Genomic DNA, 16,282 nt, shown 5'->3' with positions numbered 1-16,282 from the left:
TAGATATGTAATAAAAATGTGAATGAATATACAAAAACCTGCATGCAGTATTTACAGTGTTAGCAATATTGTAAATCTAGTCAGCTTCATCTTGGCACTTGCCTACAAAGCACCCAGGACATCTTCGAGGAGTGGTGCCTCAGAAAGGCAGCGTCCATTATTAAGGACCCCCAGCACCCAGGACATGCCCTTTTCTCACTGTTACCATCAGGCAGGAGATACAGAAGCCTGAAGGCACACACTCAGCGATTCAGGAACAGCTTCTTCCCCTCTGCCATCCGATTCTTAAATGGACATTGAACCCATAAACACTACCTCACTTTTTTTAATATACAGTATCTCTGTTTTGTTGCACTTTTTAAAATCTATTTAATATACTTAACTGATTTACTTGTTTATTTATAATTATTCTTTTATTATTTTTTCTCTTCTATATTATGAATTGTATTGAACTGCTGCTGCTATGTTAACAAATTTCACATCACATGCTGATGCTAAAAACCTGATTCTGATTGTTAAAGTGGTTTAAAGTGACAGAGGGGGTGGGGGCTGATCAGATTGACTGCTTTGATGAAGAAACTTTTAAGATGGCCTGGAGTTTCCGGTGCTGACACTGCATGCCCACCATGTATTAACCCCCACCCTCACCAGTACATTTATGAATGGCGGGGTGGAGAAGGCGGAAACGGCAAACTACTTGTGTGGAAAAGTTTGCCAAAAACAATCCCGGCCATGAAAAGACCACGATCGCCCACATAACGAACGAACACGGACTGTGGGAGGAAACCGGAGCACCCGGAGGAAGCCCACACAGTCACGGGGAGAACGTGCAAACTCCTTACAGACAGGAACAGGAATTGAACTCTGAGCCTTGGCACCGTAAGACATTACGCTAAGTGCGACACTACGGTGCGGTTACGGGTCAGAGCGAGAGTCTCTCACCGTGGAGTTGTGTCGTGGTGGGGCCTCACCCACCGGTACGAGTCACTGTAGCCCGTGTACTCGCTGTATCGTTGAGCCCCTGGAAATCAGATCACCGCCATCAGTAGCCGTTCCAGCATCGTTCGCTGAACTACCCCACACCCCTCACCACTATTTCCCCCTCTCCCCGTCTGCACCTGAGACCATCCAGGGATCCCTCACCTTCCATGCCCGGACTTCTGTCATCTTCCTCCCACCCTCTGGCACCTACATAACCTCCCACCCCGGGACACACCTCCAAACCACCACAATCTTTCATCTCAGCTTACCCCTGGGACCCTGTAACCCTTCACCCTCAGATCCTGTAACCTTTCACCCCCAATACATCTGTAATCTTTCATCTCAGCTTACCCCTGGGACCCTGTAACCCTTCACCCCCACAACAACCATAATCTTCCATCTCAGACTAACTTTCCTCCCCACTTCACCCCCAGAACCCCATAACCTCACACCCCGGGACCTGCTTACCTTTCACCGATTCTCCCCACCCCCACAATCCTCCATCTCAGAACGCCCTCCCCACCCCTTAATTTTACCCCTAGGACCCGCGTCATCTTACACCCTCAGACCTTGTAACCTTTCACTCTCAAATCATCGTAACCTTTCAACCCGGGACTCCCCCCCCCCCCCCCACCGCATAACCTTTCACCGCAGGACTCTCATTATCTCACATCCCAAGAGCAATATAACCCTTCACCCTGGGAACCCCTGTAACCTTTCACCCTGATCTCCTGTAAAGTGTTCACTCTCCCCCCAAACCACCCAGATCATGGGCAGTGTTTCTCCGCAGCTGCTGTCTGACTTGCTGGATATTTCCAGCATTCTTTGGCCTGGTGGTGGTGGGCCCTCGAGCCCACCCTCTCCTGGGTGTTCGGTGCCACTCTCCATTTCCCCTGAGGCACCTCCGCAAACCTAAGTGTTAAAAAGTACTCCTGCAGAATCAGTTAAGCTGAGCCCCCATGGTCAGAGTCCAGGGGCTGTAAGCCCACCGGGGAAGATGAAGGCCCAACTACTGCAAATCGGCTAGTCCGCTGGAGGCCGGAGGTGGCCTGTTCTGGGCTTGGAGGACGGTGTGTGTGGGTGGAGGGAGGAACGGGGTTGTTTTGTTGCCTCATTGTGTTCTGTGTTATCTGCTGAGCATTACGGACATGCTCAAGTACGCTGGCGCCAGAACGTGTGACGACACTCGCGGGCTGCCCCCAGCACACCCTCGTGTGTGTTGGTTGTTAACGAAAACGGCACATTTCACTTTACTTTTCGACGTACGTGTGATAAATAAACGGAAATCTCAATCTGAACCGGAAGGACAATGTTCCAAATGGGATGTTCTCCAGATCAGATGGACTCTCGCCTGGACGCGACCCGTTATTCTCGATTTCCCGAGCATTACCTCAACCGCCAGCATCTCAGTCTCCAATTCTACTCTGGACCCCGTCCTTCCCGGACTGCCCAACCAGGGACGGGAGTCGGATCCTCACCTGTAATAACCAGGCACTCGGACGCACCTAGTCTCTCAGTGAAGAGCCTCGTCACGATCAGTTCGGGGTTAATGAGGAACCGGACCTCCTCTTGGATGAGTCCTTGCCCCAGGACACCGCCCCCTACCATCGCTGAGGCAAAATCCACCTGTAACAGATCGACACGCACGCTGGTTAGACATCAAACCACAGGCAAACCAACAGGGTTCTCGCTTAGTGTGCTCAGACAAGTAGACTTTGCTCTCTGGACCACACATTCTCCCTCATGTCACCAGCCTCCCCAGAACCCAAAGCATCTTCAAAAGGCGGCATTCATCATTAAGGACCCCGTCACCCAGGACGTGCCCTCTTCTCATTGCCACTATCAGGGAGGAGGTTCAGGAGGCTGAAGCACGAAGATTTTAAGAAAAGCTACTTCCTTTCCGCCATCAGATTTTTTAATGAACAATGAACCCATGAACACAACCTAATTTTTGCATGACTTACTTAATTTAGTTATGTATTTATATATAGGTCAATAGATTCTTGATCGGTCAGGGCATGAAGGGATACGGGGAGAAGGCGGGAGATTGGGGCTGAGAGGGAAAATGGATCAGTCATGATGAAATGACAGAACAGACTTGATGGGCCAAATGGCCTAACTCTGTTCCTATATCTTATGCTCTTTTCTTGACCTGCCCTTCCCACATTGCCAAGTCTAAGGACTCTTTATCTTGTTATTTCATTTTATTTATTGCTATTTATTTATGCATTGCCTTCTACGCTCTACTTGCTCGTTCACTGATCCTGTTTACAGTTACCGTTCTATAGATTTGCTGAGTATGGCCACAGGAAATCAATCTCAGGGTGGTACGTGGTGACGTGTATGCGCTCTGATAGTAAATTCTACTTTGAAGGTGCCGAAGGGTTTGTCAGAGCCACTCGCGCTCTGCTTGTGAACCTTCTTGCAGCGCCTGGCTCCAGGAGCAGCGCGGCCGCACAGCGGTTCGTGCCCCGCTTTCCAGCGCCAGCTGTAAGATCGCGGTTCAAATCCTGCCGCTGTCTATAAGATGGCGGCACCTTTCTCCCCGTGACCGTGTGGGCTTCCTCCGGGCGCTCCGGTTTCCTCCCACAGTCCAAAGGCGTACCGGTTAGGGTTGGGTACATTGTGGGAATGCTATTTTGGCGCAGGAAAGATGGTGACATCTGCCCCGCCCGCCCGCCCCCAGCACATCCTCTGACTGCATTGGTCCCTGACGCAAACATTTCACTGTATGTCTGGATGTACATGTGACAAATAAAACTGATCTTCATCACCTTTTCCCAGGGAGCAGAGGCTCTCTTCAACATAGTCCACGCTGATACTCACTCCGTCCATCTTCAACCCCACCCCCAGTATCGTGGTCCAAGGTCCTGACTGGCCAGAGGGGCTGTATCCCTTCAGCCCCCACAGGAGGCGTGACTGCACCCGTACCCGTTCCCCGTTACCTGCAACATGCCTCTCCCTTTATCCTCTATGGTGCCTTCACTGGTGGCAAGCAGTTGGGTCACTGTACACCGAGACCTGCCGCAGACAGAAACAAGTTCTATACTGCAATACTTATTATCTCCGTACTGAGCAAAAGAGGAAGGATTAACAAAAAAAAGGCTGCATAGTCCTGTGATATCCAAAATTCCTCTGGGAAGTTACTGACACCTGACCAGAGCTCCTGAGGAAGAGACGTCCCCCCCCCCTCCCGACATCATCATCATTATGCATCGTGTCGTACGACCTCATCGCGTGCCGTGCCGTATGACCTCATAGTGTGCCGTGTCGTATGACCTCATCGCGTGCCATGTCGTATGACGTGGGCGATCATGGTCTTTCCCTCACCATGATTGTTCTTGGCAAATGTTTCTATGGAAGTGGTTTGTCATTGCCTCTTTCTGGGCCCCAAATTTACACCCCTCTGTACTGTCACAGTTCCATTCTTCACTTCCTCCCATCACCAATCTATTCATCAATGAATCAGCAGCCAAATTAGAGTGACCAATAAAGTGTGGAGTTACAACAGATGACCAGGACGCTGCTGATCTCTTTTGTAAAGTCCCCACTGATTCATTCCAGGTAGAACATTCGGCAACATTGATTGTCCATATCGTAAACTTCACATTCGGTGATGAACAAATAAACGCCTTATGTCTAAAATATCATGATTTTCTAGCTGAAAATACTGTAATAGACAGTTTAATGATTTCAAATTTTCTGTGCAAGAAAAAATTAAATCCAAACTGATTTCAAACTTTGCTCAAATGGTGGCATTTGTACTTCAAAATGAACAGTTTTGCAACTTTGCACAGTTGATGGACACTGGGGGAACCTTTCTTGCATCTAGTGCGGACTGTGAGCGAGGTTTTAGCCTAATAAATCAACTCAATAACAAGCTGAGAAACCGTTTAGGTGAATGTCATTTGGATATGTTAATGAGAATCAAAAGCTGTCAATTGGATGGAAGTTCTATTAGTCTAGATAGAGTTTACAAAGAATGGGTAAATGCCAAACACAGGACAGACAAAAATATAACTGAGTGACTTAAATATGTATGTTATTTTGTTGTTACTCTGTGCAGTTTTATGTCAAATAGTTTGTAAACCTACATAAACTGCGCCAACACGAGGAAATCTGCAGATGCTGGAAATTCAAACAACAACACACACAAAATGCCGGTGGAACGCAGCAGGCCAGGCAGCATCTATAGAGAGAAGCGCTGTCGATGTTTCAGGCCGAGACCCTTCGTCAGGACTAACCAAAAGGAAAGATAGTAAGAGATTTGAAAGTAGTGGGGGGAGGGGGAAATGCGAAATGATAGGAGAAGACCGGAGGGGGTGGGATGAAGCTAAGAGCTGGAAAGGTGATTGGCGAAAGTGATACCGAGCTGGAGAAGGGAAAGGATCATGGGACGGGAGGCCTCGGGAGAAGGGGGGGGGGGGGGAGCACCAGAGGGAGATGGAGAACAGGCAAACAACTAAATATGTCAGGGATGGGATAAGAGGGGGAGGAGGGGCATTAACGGAAGTTAGAGAAGTCACTGTTCAAAAACTGTGCCATGTGTGCATTGTCACAGGAAAAAAATTTGCACACTAAGATTTTTGTGCATGCTGACTACTAAAAATTAGAGGGAACATTGATTGTAAGTGATATACTGTACGTGCCCTTGTGCTGTGCGTGACTGGGGATTGCACCTTGGCCCCAGAGAAACAGTTTCCTTTGGCTGTATTCATGTGGAATGACAATCCAACTGGACCCTGAACTTGTTTCTGCTGACCACAATACCAATTTAAACCAATCCCATCTGCCTGCACGTGATCCAAATCCCCCCCACTCCCTGACTGTCCAACATCAGTATCGTATCAGCTTCCAAACCTCACGTTTCCAGCACCCACCACTCCCTGTGTAAAGTAAAACTTCACTTGTAAATCTCATTTCAACTTTCCCCTCTCATCTTAAAGCAAAGCATTTCTGCCCTGTGGATAAAAACTCTGCCAATCTCTTCTATCTCTGCCTCTCAGAAGTTTATAAACTTCTGTCCTGTCTCCCGTCAGCCTGCAGAGCAGGGGATTCCAGAGCAGGGGATTCCAGAGCAGGGGATTACGACATGGCCCAATCCTATTAATTAAGGGGTCCTTGGACCCAAGTTGGGAAAACCTGCTCTAGAAGGCAACCAGACTCAGACTCAGAATCAGCTTTAATATCAATGGCATATGGCATGGCATTTGTCTTGTGGCAACAGTACAGTGCAACATAAAACTTTCTGTACATTACAGTAAGAACTATTAAAACATTAAGTAATGCAAGAAGAGAGAAATTGGTGAGGACCATTGGGAAATCTGATGGCAGAGGAGAAGATGATGTTCCTAAAATGTTAAGTTTGTCCAACATCTCCTTACAGCTCGTACCTTCAAATCCAGGCAGCATCCTGGAGCATTTCCTCTGATCCCTCGCCAAAGCCTCCACTTTCTTCCTGAACTGCACACGGAACCCAAATGTAGCCCCGACCAATGTTTTATGCAGCTTCAGGACGACTTCCCAACTTTCATACTGAGCAGGTAAATAGTTAAAGAAACTGCTCGCCATCTTTACCAGCCTGACGTGGAAGGGCCACTGCACAGCATTGCAAACTCTGTGGAGGGCTGTAAACTCAGTCAGCTCCATCACAGACACTCGCCTCCCCTCCATCGAGGACATCGTCAAAATGCGATGCCTCAAAAAGGCACCATCCATCATTAAAGATCCCCACCACCCAGGCACGCCCTTTCTCATTACTACCATCAGAGAGGAGGTACAGGAGCCTTTCCCTCTGCCATCAGATTCCTGAGTGGACCGTGAACCCATGAACACTTATTGTAATTATATTTATTATCTGTCTATTTATTGACCTATAGCGAGGAACGGGCACTCCCGGCTCCTCGAGTCTGCGACAACAATCTCCGGAGTTTAATCCTACCCTAATCACAGGACAATTTACAATGAACAATTATACTGCTGACCGGTGCATCTTTGGACCGTGGGAGGAAACCAGATCACCCAGAGGAAACTCACATGGTCACAGGGAGAACGTACAAACTCCTCACAGACAGCAGTGGGAATTGAACCCAGGATGCTGGTACTGTAAAGTGTTGTGTTAACCACTAAGCTACTGGGTTGTTCTATATGTTATTTACGTATTGCAATGTTCTGCTGCTCCAAAACAAACTTCATTGATAATAGTATAATCCAATGTATAATCCTCCATAACTTCCGCCACCTCCTACGGGATCCCACCACCAGTCACATCTTCCCCTCCCCCCCACTCTCAGCTTTCCGCAGGGACTGCTCCCTACGCGACTCCCTTGTCCATTCATCCCCCCCCCATCCCTCCCCACTGACCTCCCTCCGGGCACTCATCCCTGCAAACTGAAGAAGTGATACACCTGCCCCCACACTTCTTCCCTCACCACCATCCCAGGCCCCCGACAGTCCTTTCAGGTGAGGCACCACTTCACCTGCGAGTCAACTGGGGTGATATACTGTATCCGGTGCTCCCGATGTGGCCATTTATACATTGGGGAGACCCGCCGCAGACTGGGAGACCGTTTCGCCGAACATCGGCGCTCAGTCCTCCAGCAGTGGCAGGATCTCCCTGAGGCCACGCACTTCAATTCCACAGACCACTCCCACTCTGACATGTCTGTCCATGGCCTCCTCTACCGTCAAGATGAGGCCACACGCAGGTCGATGGAGCAATACCTTATCTCCCGCCTAGGTAGCCTCCTACCTGCCGGCATAAACATCCAACTCACTGACCTCCGTTGATACCCCTGCCCCCCCTTACCCCCATCCCTATCTATTATTTTAGTCTGGTTCTCTTTCTTTTTTCCCCCCTCACTATAATCTCCCCCCAGCCCTACTTTTCTTTCTCTTTTATTTCCCATAATTCTCCACCTTCCCCCTAGCCCATTTCCCTTCAGCCTATCACTTCCCAGCTCTCTACTTCATCCCTCCCCCCCACTTCTTATCCCCCCTCAACCATCCCATGTGACTTCACTCCTGATGAAGGGTTTCGGCCCGAAACGTCGTCACTACCTCCTCCCATAGATGCTGTCTGGCCTGCTGAGTTCTGCCAGCATTTTGTGTTTTTATTCATTGATAATAGACCTGATTCTGATTTCTACAACTGGCCTACATCTTAGATGAATCATTCACTGTTCACGTTTATCTGGTCTGGAAACAATATAAAAGCAAACATGGATAAAACTCTCTATTCCACAGATTTCAGAGAATTTTGGATTGACTGACCTCTTCCACTCAATGGGCGAATCCAGGCCACACCTCTGAAACGTAACCAGACCTTTGGGCACTGCCGGACAGAGGGATAAGTTAGCTCAAATCTCCATTCATTAACTCCCTGACCAAAACTGGTCCAAGTCTGCTGACGTGCCTCTAACTGGGAGAATGCCGGCGACAGGAGTTCGGAGCCAAGGGCAGAAGTTTGAAGGTGGGATTGTGGAAGATGCAGCAGGGCAACGTCCGGCCAAAGACAGACGGCAGAATGGGTGACAGCACCAGCCCAGGCTGAAGAACATGGCTTCTCTGTGCACAGTAGAGGACTGCAGCCATTTGGCACTGGGAGACGAGATAAGGGGGTAACAGAAGGATGCAAAGCAGTCAAACTAACTAGGAGACAATTACTCCAGTTAAGCATCATGACTTTTAACACCTATATTGTGAACGGTGATTGATCATGCAAATAAAGAACTTAAACATAGACAGATGGCCATTATCCATAATTGCTAGTCAATCGTGCATAAAAAATGTTTTTTCTCCGTTCAGACTTCAGAACGGGATGGTGACAAGGACAATGCTGTTCCCCTTGTGCACAAGAACATGAAGTGGGGTTGAGAAACAAGCGCGGGTTTTCAGCGTCCACTTAATCAGCGGCAAATGAACGGCGGAGCCTGACAGAGGCACGGAGTGTGATCCACTCAGGCCGTTAACGAGAAGGGCGAGTTAACAAATGAAACATGGAAAGAGGGCAGTAAGCCGGAACATCACAGAGAAGAGGGCAGTTGGAGGTGAAGCAGTCATTTGCAAAGACTGTGGAGTTAGAGTACGAGTGAGTGTGAGCACAGGGGTCAGAAGGGGAAAGCTTACACCGGAGAGAGGCTTCTAAACAACACAGACCATTCAACCCATACGGTCTATGATAGCCCTCAAATCCATCCCACAGTTCCCTGTAACCTACTCTCTCCCACGAGGATGAGGCTGAGAGGTGACTTGATAGAGGTATCTAAGTAAGATCCACAGGTAGAATAGGCCCACTGAGCAGACATCCAGTGGCACCAAGGCGGAAATGCCTTATGAGGGGGCATCATTTTTTGGGTAATTGGAGGGAAATATAGGGGTGGATGTCAAAGTTAGTTTTTTTTTGACACAGGAAGTGGTGGAGGTGTTGAACGCTCTGCCAGGGGTGGTGGTAGAGGCAAATATGTTTGTGATATTTGAGACAGATAACATGTAGGAAAACGGAGAGCTCTGTCAGAGGGAAGGGTTAAATTGATCTTAGCACAGATTATAAGGTTGGCACAACACTGTGAGCCCAAAGGCCTGTACTGTGCCGTAATGCTCGATGTCTATTGTGCCCCATGACAGATAACACAAGAGATTCTGCAGATTGGGAAATCTTGAGTCTCACGCATAAAACGCTGCAGGAACTCGGCAGGTCAAGCATCTATAGAGGGGAATAAATAATCACCGCTTCGGTCTTGATGCAGGATCTCGTCGACCGTTTATTCCCCTCCATAGATCCTGCCTGACCCGCTGAGCTCCTCCAGCACTTCATGCCTATTGCCGAAGATTTCCGGCATCTGCTGAATCTCGTGTCTGAAAATTAAACCATCGCAGGAGGGCAGTGGTCGGACTTGGTCTCGGCACAGACGAGTTCTTTGGTAACCACTCACTATTTTCTGTAACCATTCTGAAGTAGCAAAAGATGGTGTTCAGTTTCTCAAACGTTCTTTGTGAGGTTATCTCAAACAACCTGTGGAAGAGCAAGTGAGAGAGGATTAGCAAACTGCAGAAAAGCCTCTGACGTTCCACCTTATCCCTTCAAAGTACAAATGGGCCATTCAGCCCATCAAGTCTGCTCTCCGCCATTCGATCATGGCAGATTTATTTTCCCTCTCCACTCTATCTAGGCCTTTCAATATTTGATAGGTTTCAATGAGACCCACTCCCATTTTTCTAAACTCCAGTCAGTATTACAGCCATCACTCATACATTAACCCTTTCATTTCCAGAATCATTTTCATAAACCTTCTCTGGACCCTCCCCAATGCCAGCACATCTGCTCACGGTACTGCAAACGCGGTCGGACCAAAGTCTCATCCGTACCTGTTGAAGTTGATGCTTGGGAAGTTGGAGTATTCGGAATGACGGCGTGTGGAATTGCGACGGGGGAACGTGCAAAAGAAGGCATTGGCCAACAGGCAGGCAATCTGTTCCTGGGACATGGAGATGGCGCGTTTCATTCCCACCCTCAGCAGCTGAATGGGCTGAAACAGAAGACAGAGGCAAGTTCCAGTCAAAGAAGTTCACAGGTTATATCCAATAAGTAACCTCCTCTGACGCACTGACTTTCTCTCAGTGGCCACTTTATTATCCACCTCCTGTACCTAATGAAGTGGCTATTGTGTGTACAGTATGTTCATGGTCTTATGTTTCTATAGAGGGGAATAAACAATCGCTGCTTCAAGGTTCGATATGTTGTGTGTTCAGAGAAGCTCTTCTGCACATCACTGTTGTAACCTGTGGTTATTTGAGTTACTGTCACCTTCCTGTCAGTTTGAACCAGTCTGGCCGTTCTCCTCTGACCTCTCTCATTAACAAGGCATTTTCACCCACAGAACTGCTGCTCACTGGATATGTTTTGTTTTTCACACCACTCTCTGTAAATTCTAAAGACGTTGTGCATCAAAATCCCCCGATAGTTTCTGTGACACTCAGACCACCCCGTGACCTTGGCCGTGCAATTCCACGGTCAGCGTCACTTAGATCACATTTCTTCCCCATTCTGACGATTGGTCTGAACAACGAATGAACCTCTTGACCACGTCTGCGTGCTCCTATGCACTGAGTTGCTGCTATGTGATTGGCTGATTAGATAGCCGCATTAACGCTGTGTACCTAATAAAGTGGCCACTGAGTGTACAGAGACTTATTAAAACGTAGAAAATCTACAACACATTACAGGCCCTTCAGCCCACAATGCTGTGCTGACCATGTAACCTACTCTAGAAACTGCCTGGAATTTCCCTACTGCATAGCCCTCTATTTTTCTAAGCTCCATGTGCCTAAGAGTCTCTTAAGAGACCCTATCGTATCCGCCTCTACCAGTTTCACTGGCAGTGCATTCCACACACCCACCACTCTGTGTGTGAAACACTTACCTCTGACATCCCCCTTCTACCTACTTCCAAGCACCTTAAAACTGTGCCCCCTCATGTTAGCCATTTCAGCCCTGGGAAACAGCCTCTGACTACCCATATGATCAATGCCTCTCATCATCTTGAACACTTCTATCAGGTCACCGCTCATCCTCCGTCTCTCCAAGGAGAAAAGACCAAGTTCATTCAACCTATTCTCATAAGGCATGCTCTCCAATCCAGGCAACATCCTTGTAAATCTCCTCTGCACCCTTTCTATGGCCTCCACATCCTTCCCGTAGTGAGGCGACCAGAACTGAGCACAGTACTCCAAGTGGGGTCTGAACAGGGGCCTATACAGCTGCAACATTACCTCTCCCTCGGCTCTTATTCATGAGGTTTTTAGACAGACAGGTGAATAAGCAGTGAATGGAGGGATGTGGACCATGTACAGGCAGAAGGAAGTTATGTTCAGCAAGCCCCTGTACCTGTGCTCTACTGTTATACAGTACGTACGTACAGTTCTATTCCTAATCCTCGTCAGGAGGTCTACATATTGGAGGCTCTCCAGTTCCCTGTGTCTGCCACATCCTCGCTCTTTGTGACTTGGATGAGGAAGTGGAAGGGTGGGTGGGTTATCAAGTTTGCAAGTGACATGAAGGTTGGTGATGTTGTGGGAGTGTGGAAGGCTGTCATTGGTCACAATGGGACATCGACAGGATGCAGAGCTGGGCAGAGAAGTGGCAGACGGAGTTCAGTCTGGATAAGTGTGAAGTGAATCACTTTGGAAGGTCGAGCTTGAGGGCCGAGCACAGGACTCACAGCAGTGTGGAGGGACAGAGGAACCTTGGGATCCGAGTCCACAGATCCCTCAAAGTTGCTGCAGAGGTTGACAGGGTGGTTTGAAGGACTTGTTACGAAGTTTTTTTGGCCTTCATTAATCGGGGAATTTTAGTTCAAGAGCTGTGAGATCATACAGCTCCATGAAACCCTGGTTAGACCATACTCGGGGGTATTGTGTTCAGTCCTGGTTGCCTTATTACGTGATGGAAATAGAAGCTTTAGAGAGAGTGCCGAGGAGATTTGCCAGGATGCTGCCTGAATTAAGGAGCATTAGGTCGAACAAGCACGGGCTCTTTGGACTGAGGGAGGATGAGAGGTGATTAGACAGAGATACACAAGATGATAGAGGGAAAGATTGAGTGGACAGCCGGAGACTTTTTCCCAGGCAAGGAATGGCTATTACCAGGGGCACGATGTACAGGTGACAGGAGGGAAATACAGGGAAAGTCAGATGGTGGGTTCATGGAACACACTTACAGGGTGGTGGGAGAGGCAGGTCCATTAGGGATATTTAAGAAACTCTTGGATAAGGAGATGGATGATAGAAAAATGAAGCGTTGCGTGGGAGGGAAGGGTTGGATTGGTGTTGGAGTAGGTTAAAAGGTCAGCACAACATTGTGGGCTGAAGGGCTTGTACTATGTACTACTTACCCGCTCCTCCCTCAGGTAATCAGATGTCCGAACCTCCAGGAGGTGTTCTGACCCAGATCCCAATCACCTACACGAGCCGTTGTCACGGCATGGCTTCACTTACTGACTCTGTGCTCGCCTGGCCCACTCTGAGAAAGCGGCAGTATCGCTGCGTCTCGGCACTTACCAGCTGGCACAACCCTGGCAACCTCAGAGCGAGCTGTGCCATCTGAGGGAGGAGTCTCTCCAGCAGGAACTGCCGTTCACTGTGGTGCATCTGTGGGCGCAGAGAGAGAGTGAGAGACTGGTCACAAATTATCACCCCCCCAGCAGGAGGGGACGTCAAACTCAAACCCACAAAGCTGACCCACACCTGCAAAACTGACCCCTGAACCACAGGACTGACCCATGACCCAGAGAAAGTCAGACCCAAGGAACTGACCTTTGAGCTACATGATTGACCTTCGACCCACACAAGGCTGCCCCCAAGCAACTGAACTTTGACCCACACAGTGGTTGCCACTTTGCCTGATCACCCTTGGCCAATAATGGAGACGCCACACCCACCGGTCGGGGTCCAAAGGTTCCAACCTTGAGGAATCTCAGTCTGAAACGTCAACTGTTCATTCATTTCCATAGACACTGCCTGACCTGCTGAGTTCCTCCAGCGTTTAGAGAGTGTTGCTCTGGATTGGTTATGAGAACAGCTGAGGGGAAGTCCCACCCCCCCCCCCACACACACACACACACACACACACGCCCACACACAGAGGGATATGGGCATGTTGATCGAGCAGTCAGCAGAGGAGACAGCAGCAAGGTCTAAGAAGCATTTGGACAGGTGGAAAGCAAAGGAGCAGAGGGATATGTGGGCAATGGCTCTGGGCTAGACAGGCAGAAGGTGGAATGAAAGGCCGTTTCTATGGAGACTGCCCCAAACACTGTGTAGGACAGGCAGGGAGAAAACTATCCTCAAGACTGCATGAACATCAGAAAACCGTAAGAACCGTAAGAAGACACGACCCTCTATCACTTATCTCAGCACACAAAGACCGAGAAAGACACAAGTTTGTCTGGGGAACGACAAAATTCCTGGCAGAAGCACAAAACAAGAAATGAAGAGAATTCTTAGAAGCTCGGTTCTCAATGGAAGACTAATAACAAGCAGACTGCGCTGAGCTGGGTTTGCGAACCTGTGTGTCTGTGGGACTGGCGCAGAGGTGAGAACCACAGACACCCGAGGAAGCAATGCTCACAACCACCGGTAACCAGGGACACGGGCGAGCAGAGACCACTCTGTCTGGTATGTGGGGGGTGGGGGGGGCTACTGCAAGGGATCGAAAAAAGCTACAGAAAGTTGTAAAATTAATCAGCTCCATTTTGGGTACGAACCTCTGTAGTACCCAGGACATCGTCAAGGAGCGGTGTCTCAGAAAGGCAGCATCCATTATTAAAGGCCCCCAGCACCCAGCACCTGCCCTCCTCTCACTGTTCTTATCAGACAGGAGGTACAGAGCCCGAATACATACACTCAGTGATTCAGGAACAGCTTCTTCCCCTCTGCCATCCTATTCCTGAATGGATATTGAACCCATGAACACAACCTCACCTTCTTAAAATATATATATATCTCTTTTTGATCTATTTCAATCTATTTAACATGCATATATACACACAGTAATCGATTGATTTATTATTAATCCTGCTGAAGGTTCTTGGCCCAAAATGTCGACTGTACTCTTTTCCGTAGACGCTGCCTGATCTGCTGAGTTCCTCCAGCATTTTGTGTATGTTGCTTGGATTTCCAGCATCTGCAGATTTTCTCTCATTTATATTTTTTTCTTTCTATATTATTATAGACAATAGACAATAGGTGCAGAAGTAGGCCATTCAGCCCTTCGAGCCTGCACCGCCATTCTGAGATCATGGCTGATCATCTACTATCAATACCCGGTTTCTGCCTTGTCCCCATATCCCTTGATTCCCCTATCCATAAGATACCTATCTAGCTCCTTCTTGAAAGCATCCAGAGAATTGGCCTCCACTACCTTCCGAGGCAGTGCATTCCAGACCCCCACAACTCTCTGGGAGAAGAAGTTTTTCCTTAACTCTGTCCTAAATGACCTACCCCTTATTCTCAAACCATGCCCTCTGGTACTGGACTCTCCCAGCATCTGGAACATATTTCCTTCCTCTATCTTGTCCAATCCCTTAATAATCTTATATGCTGCAATCAGATTCCCTCTCAATCTCCTTAATTCCAGCGTGTACAAGCCCAGTCTCTCTAACCTCTCTGTGTAAGACAGTTCGGACATCCCAGGAATTAACCTTGTGAATCTACGCTGCACTTCCTCTACAGCCAGGATGTCCTTCCTTAACCCTGGAGACCAAAACTGTACACAATACTCCAGGTGTGGTCTCACCAGGGCTCTGTACAAATGCAAAAGGATTTCCTTGCTCTTGTACTCAATCCCTTTGTAATAAAGGCCAACATTCCATTAGCCTTCCTCAATTGCCTGCTGCACTTGCTCATTCACCTTCAGTGACTGATGAACAAGGACTCCTAGATCTCTTTGTATTTCTCCCTTACCTAACTCTACACCGTTCAGATAATAATCTGCCTTCCTGTTCTTACTCCCAAAGTGGATAACCTCACACTTATTCACATTAAACGCCATCTGCCAAGTATCTGCCCACTCACCCAGCCTATCCAAGTCACCCTGAATTCTCCTAACATCCTCATCACATGTCACACTGCCATTATGTATGGCGTTGAACTGCGGCTGCTAAGTTAACAAATGTCACAACACACGCTGGTGATAATCAACCTGATTCAAAACATTTGCAACCCAATCCTCAGGCTCAGCCAGCATCCCTACAAACAAGATTCTACGCCTTACCCAAAACTGTACCTCTGGTTCTAGACTGTCAAGCCAAAAAACACCTGGTCTCACCCTCCATCTCTCCAGTCAGCCCAACTGTGGGACTTCGGTGGAATCTCACAAGTCCTTGTCTGGAGCCTGAGGTTTTAGGCAAAGTTAGTTCACCATTCTGTGCCGGGTTCGATGACCTGGGTGATCATGGTCCCATGATCTTGGCAAATTATTCTACAGAACTGGTTTGCCATTGCCTTCTTCTGGGCAGTGTCTTGGTAACCTTTGTAAGACTGACAGTGAGAGACAGAGGATAAACTCACCTGCTTCAGGTAGTGATGGAGTCCCATAAACGTCCAGATGCTGGCATACTTTGGGTTATACAGCCTGATCGCTCCCTGTGAGATCAGACAGAAGAGGTTAGTAACGCAGGACTAGGTGAGCTATCCCACCCCACAATCTCTCTCCAAAAGTAACTGCTGTGAGGTTGGTGCTCCACATTCTGTTCAGACCTCACCAAGACCACTGCTCCATCGCCGGTCTCAGCAGATGGTCAGC

General features: G+C 48.4%; 1 protein-coding gene across 3 annotated transcripts in view; it reads right to left on the bottom strand.

Annotated features, from left to right (window-relative positions):
• LOC140735659 (poly(ADP-ribose) glycohydrolase-like) overlaps positions 1 to 16,282 on the bottom strand; it is a 47,208-nt gene that overhangs the window by 6,918 nt on the left and 24,008 nt on the right. For all 3 annotated transcript variants that reach the window (XM_073060992.1, XM_073060974.1, XM_073060983.1), the window contains 8 exons: positions 16,048 to 16,122; positions 13,039 to 13,128; positions 10,348 to 10,508; positions 9,915 to 9,994; positions 8,254 to 8,314; positions 3,927 to 4,002; positions 2,460 to 2,607; positions 943 to 1,021 (listed from right to left, as the gene is read on the bottom strand). In XM_073060992.1, coding sequence (XP_072917093.1) covers positions 943 to 1,021; positions 2,460 to 2,607; positions 3,927 to 4,002; positions 8,254 to 8,314; positions 9,915 to 9,994; positions 10,348 to 10,508; positions 13,039 to 13,128; positions 16,048 to 16,122 — 770 coding nt within the window. The remainder of the gene's footprint in view (positions 1 to 942; positions 1,022 to 2,459; positions 2,608 to 3,926; positions 4,003 to 8,253; positions 8,315 to 9,914; positions 9,995 to 10,347; positions 10,509 to 13,038; positions 13,129 to 16,047; positions 16,123 to 16,282) is intronic.

This window comes from Hemitrygon akajei, chromosome 1 (assembly GCF_048418815.1).
Source record: "Hemitrygon akajei chromosome 1, sHemAka1.3, whole genome shotgun sequence".
Classification (NCBI taxonomy): Eukaryota; Metazoa; Chordata; class Chondrichthyes; order Myliobatiformes; family Dasyatidae; genus Hemitrygon; species Hemitrygon akajei.
This window is presented reverse-complemented; position numbering and strand designations above follow the sequence as displayed.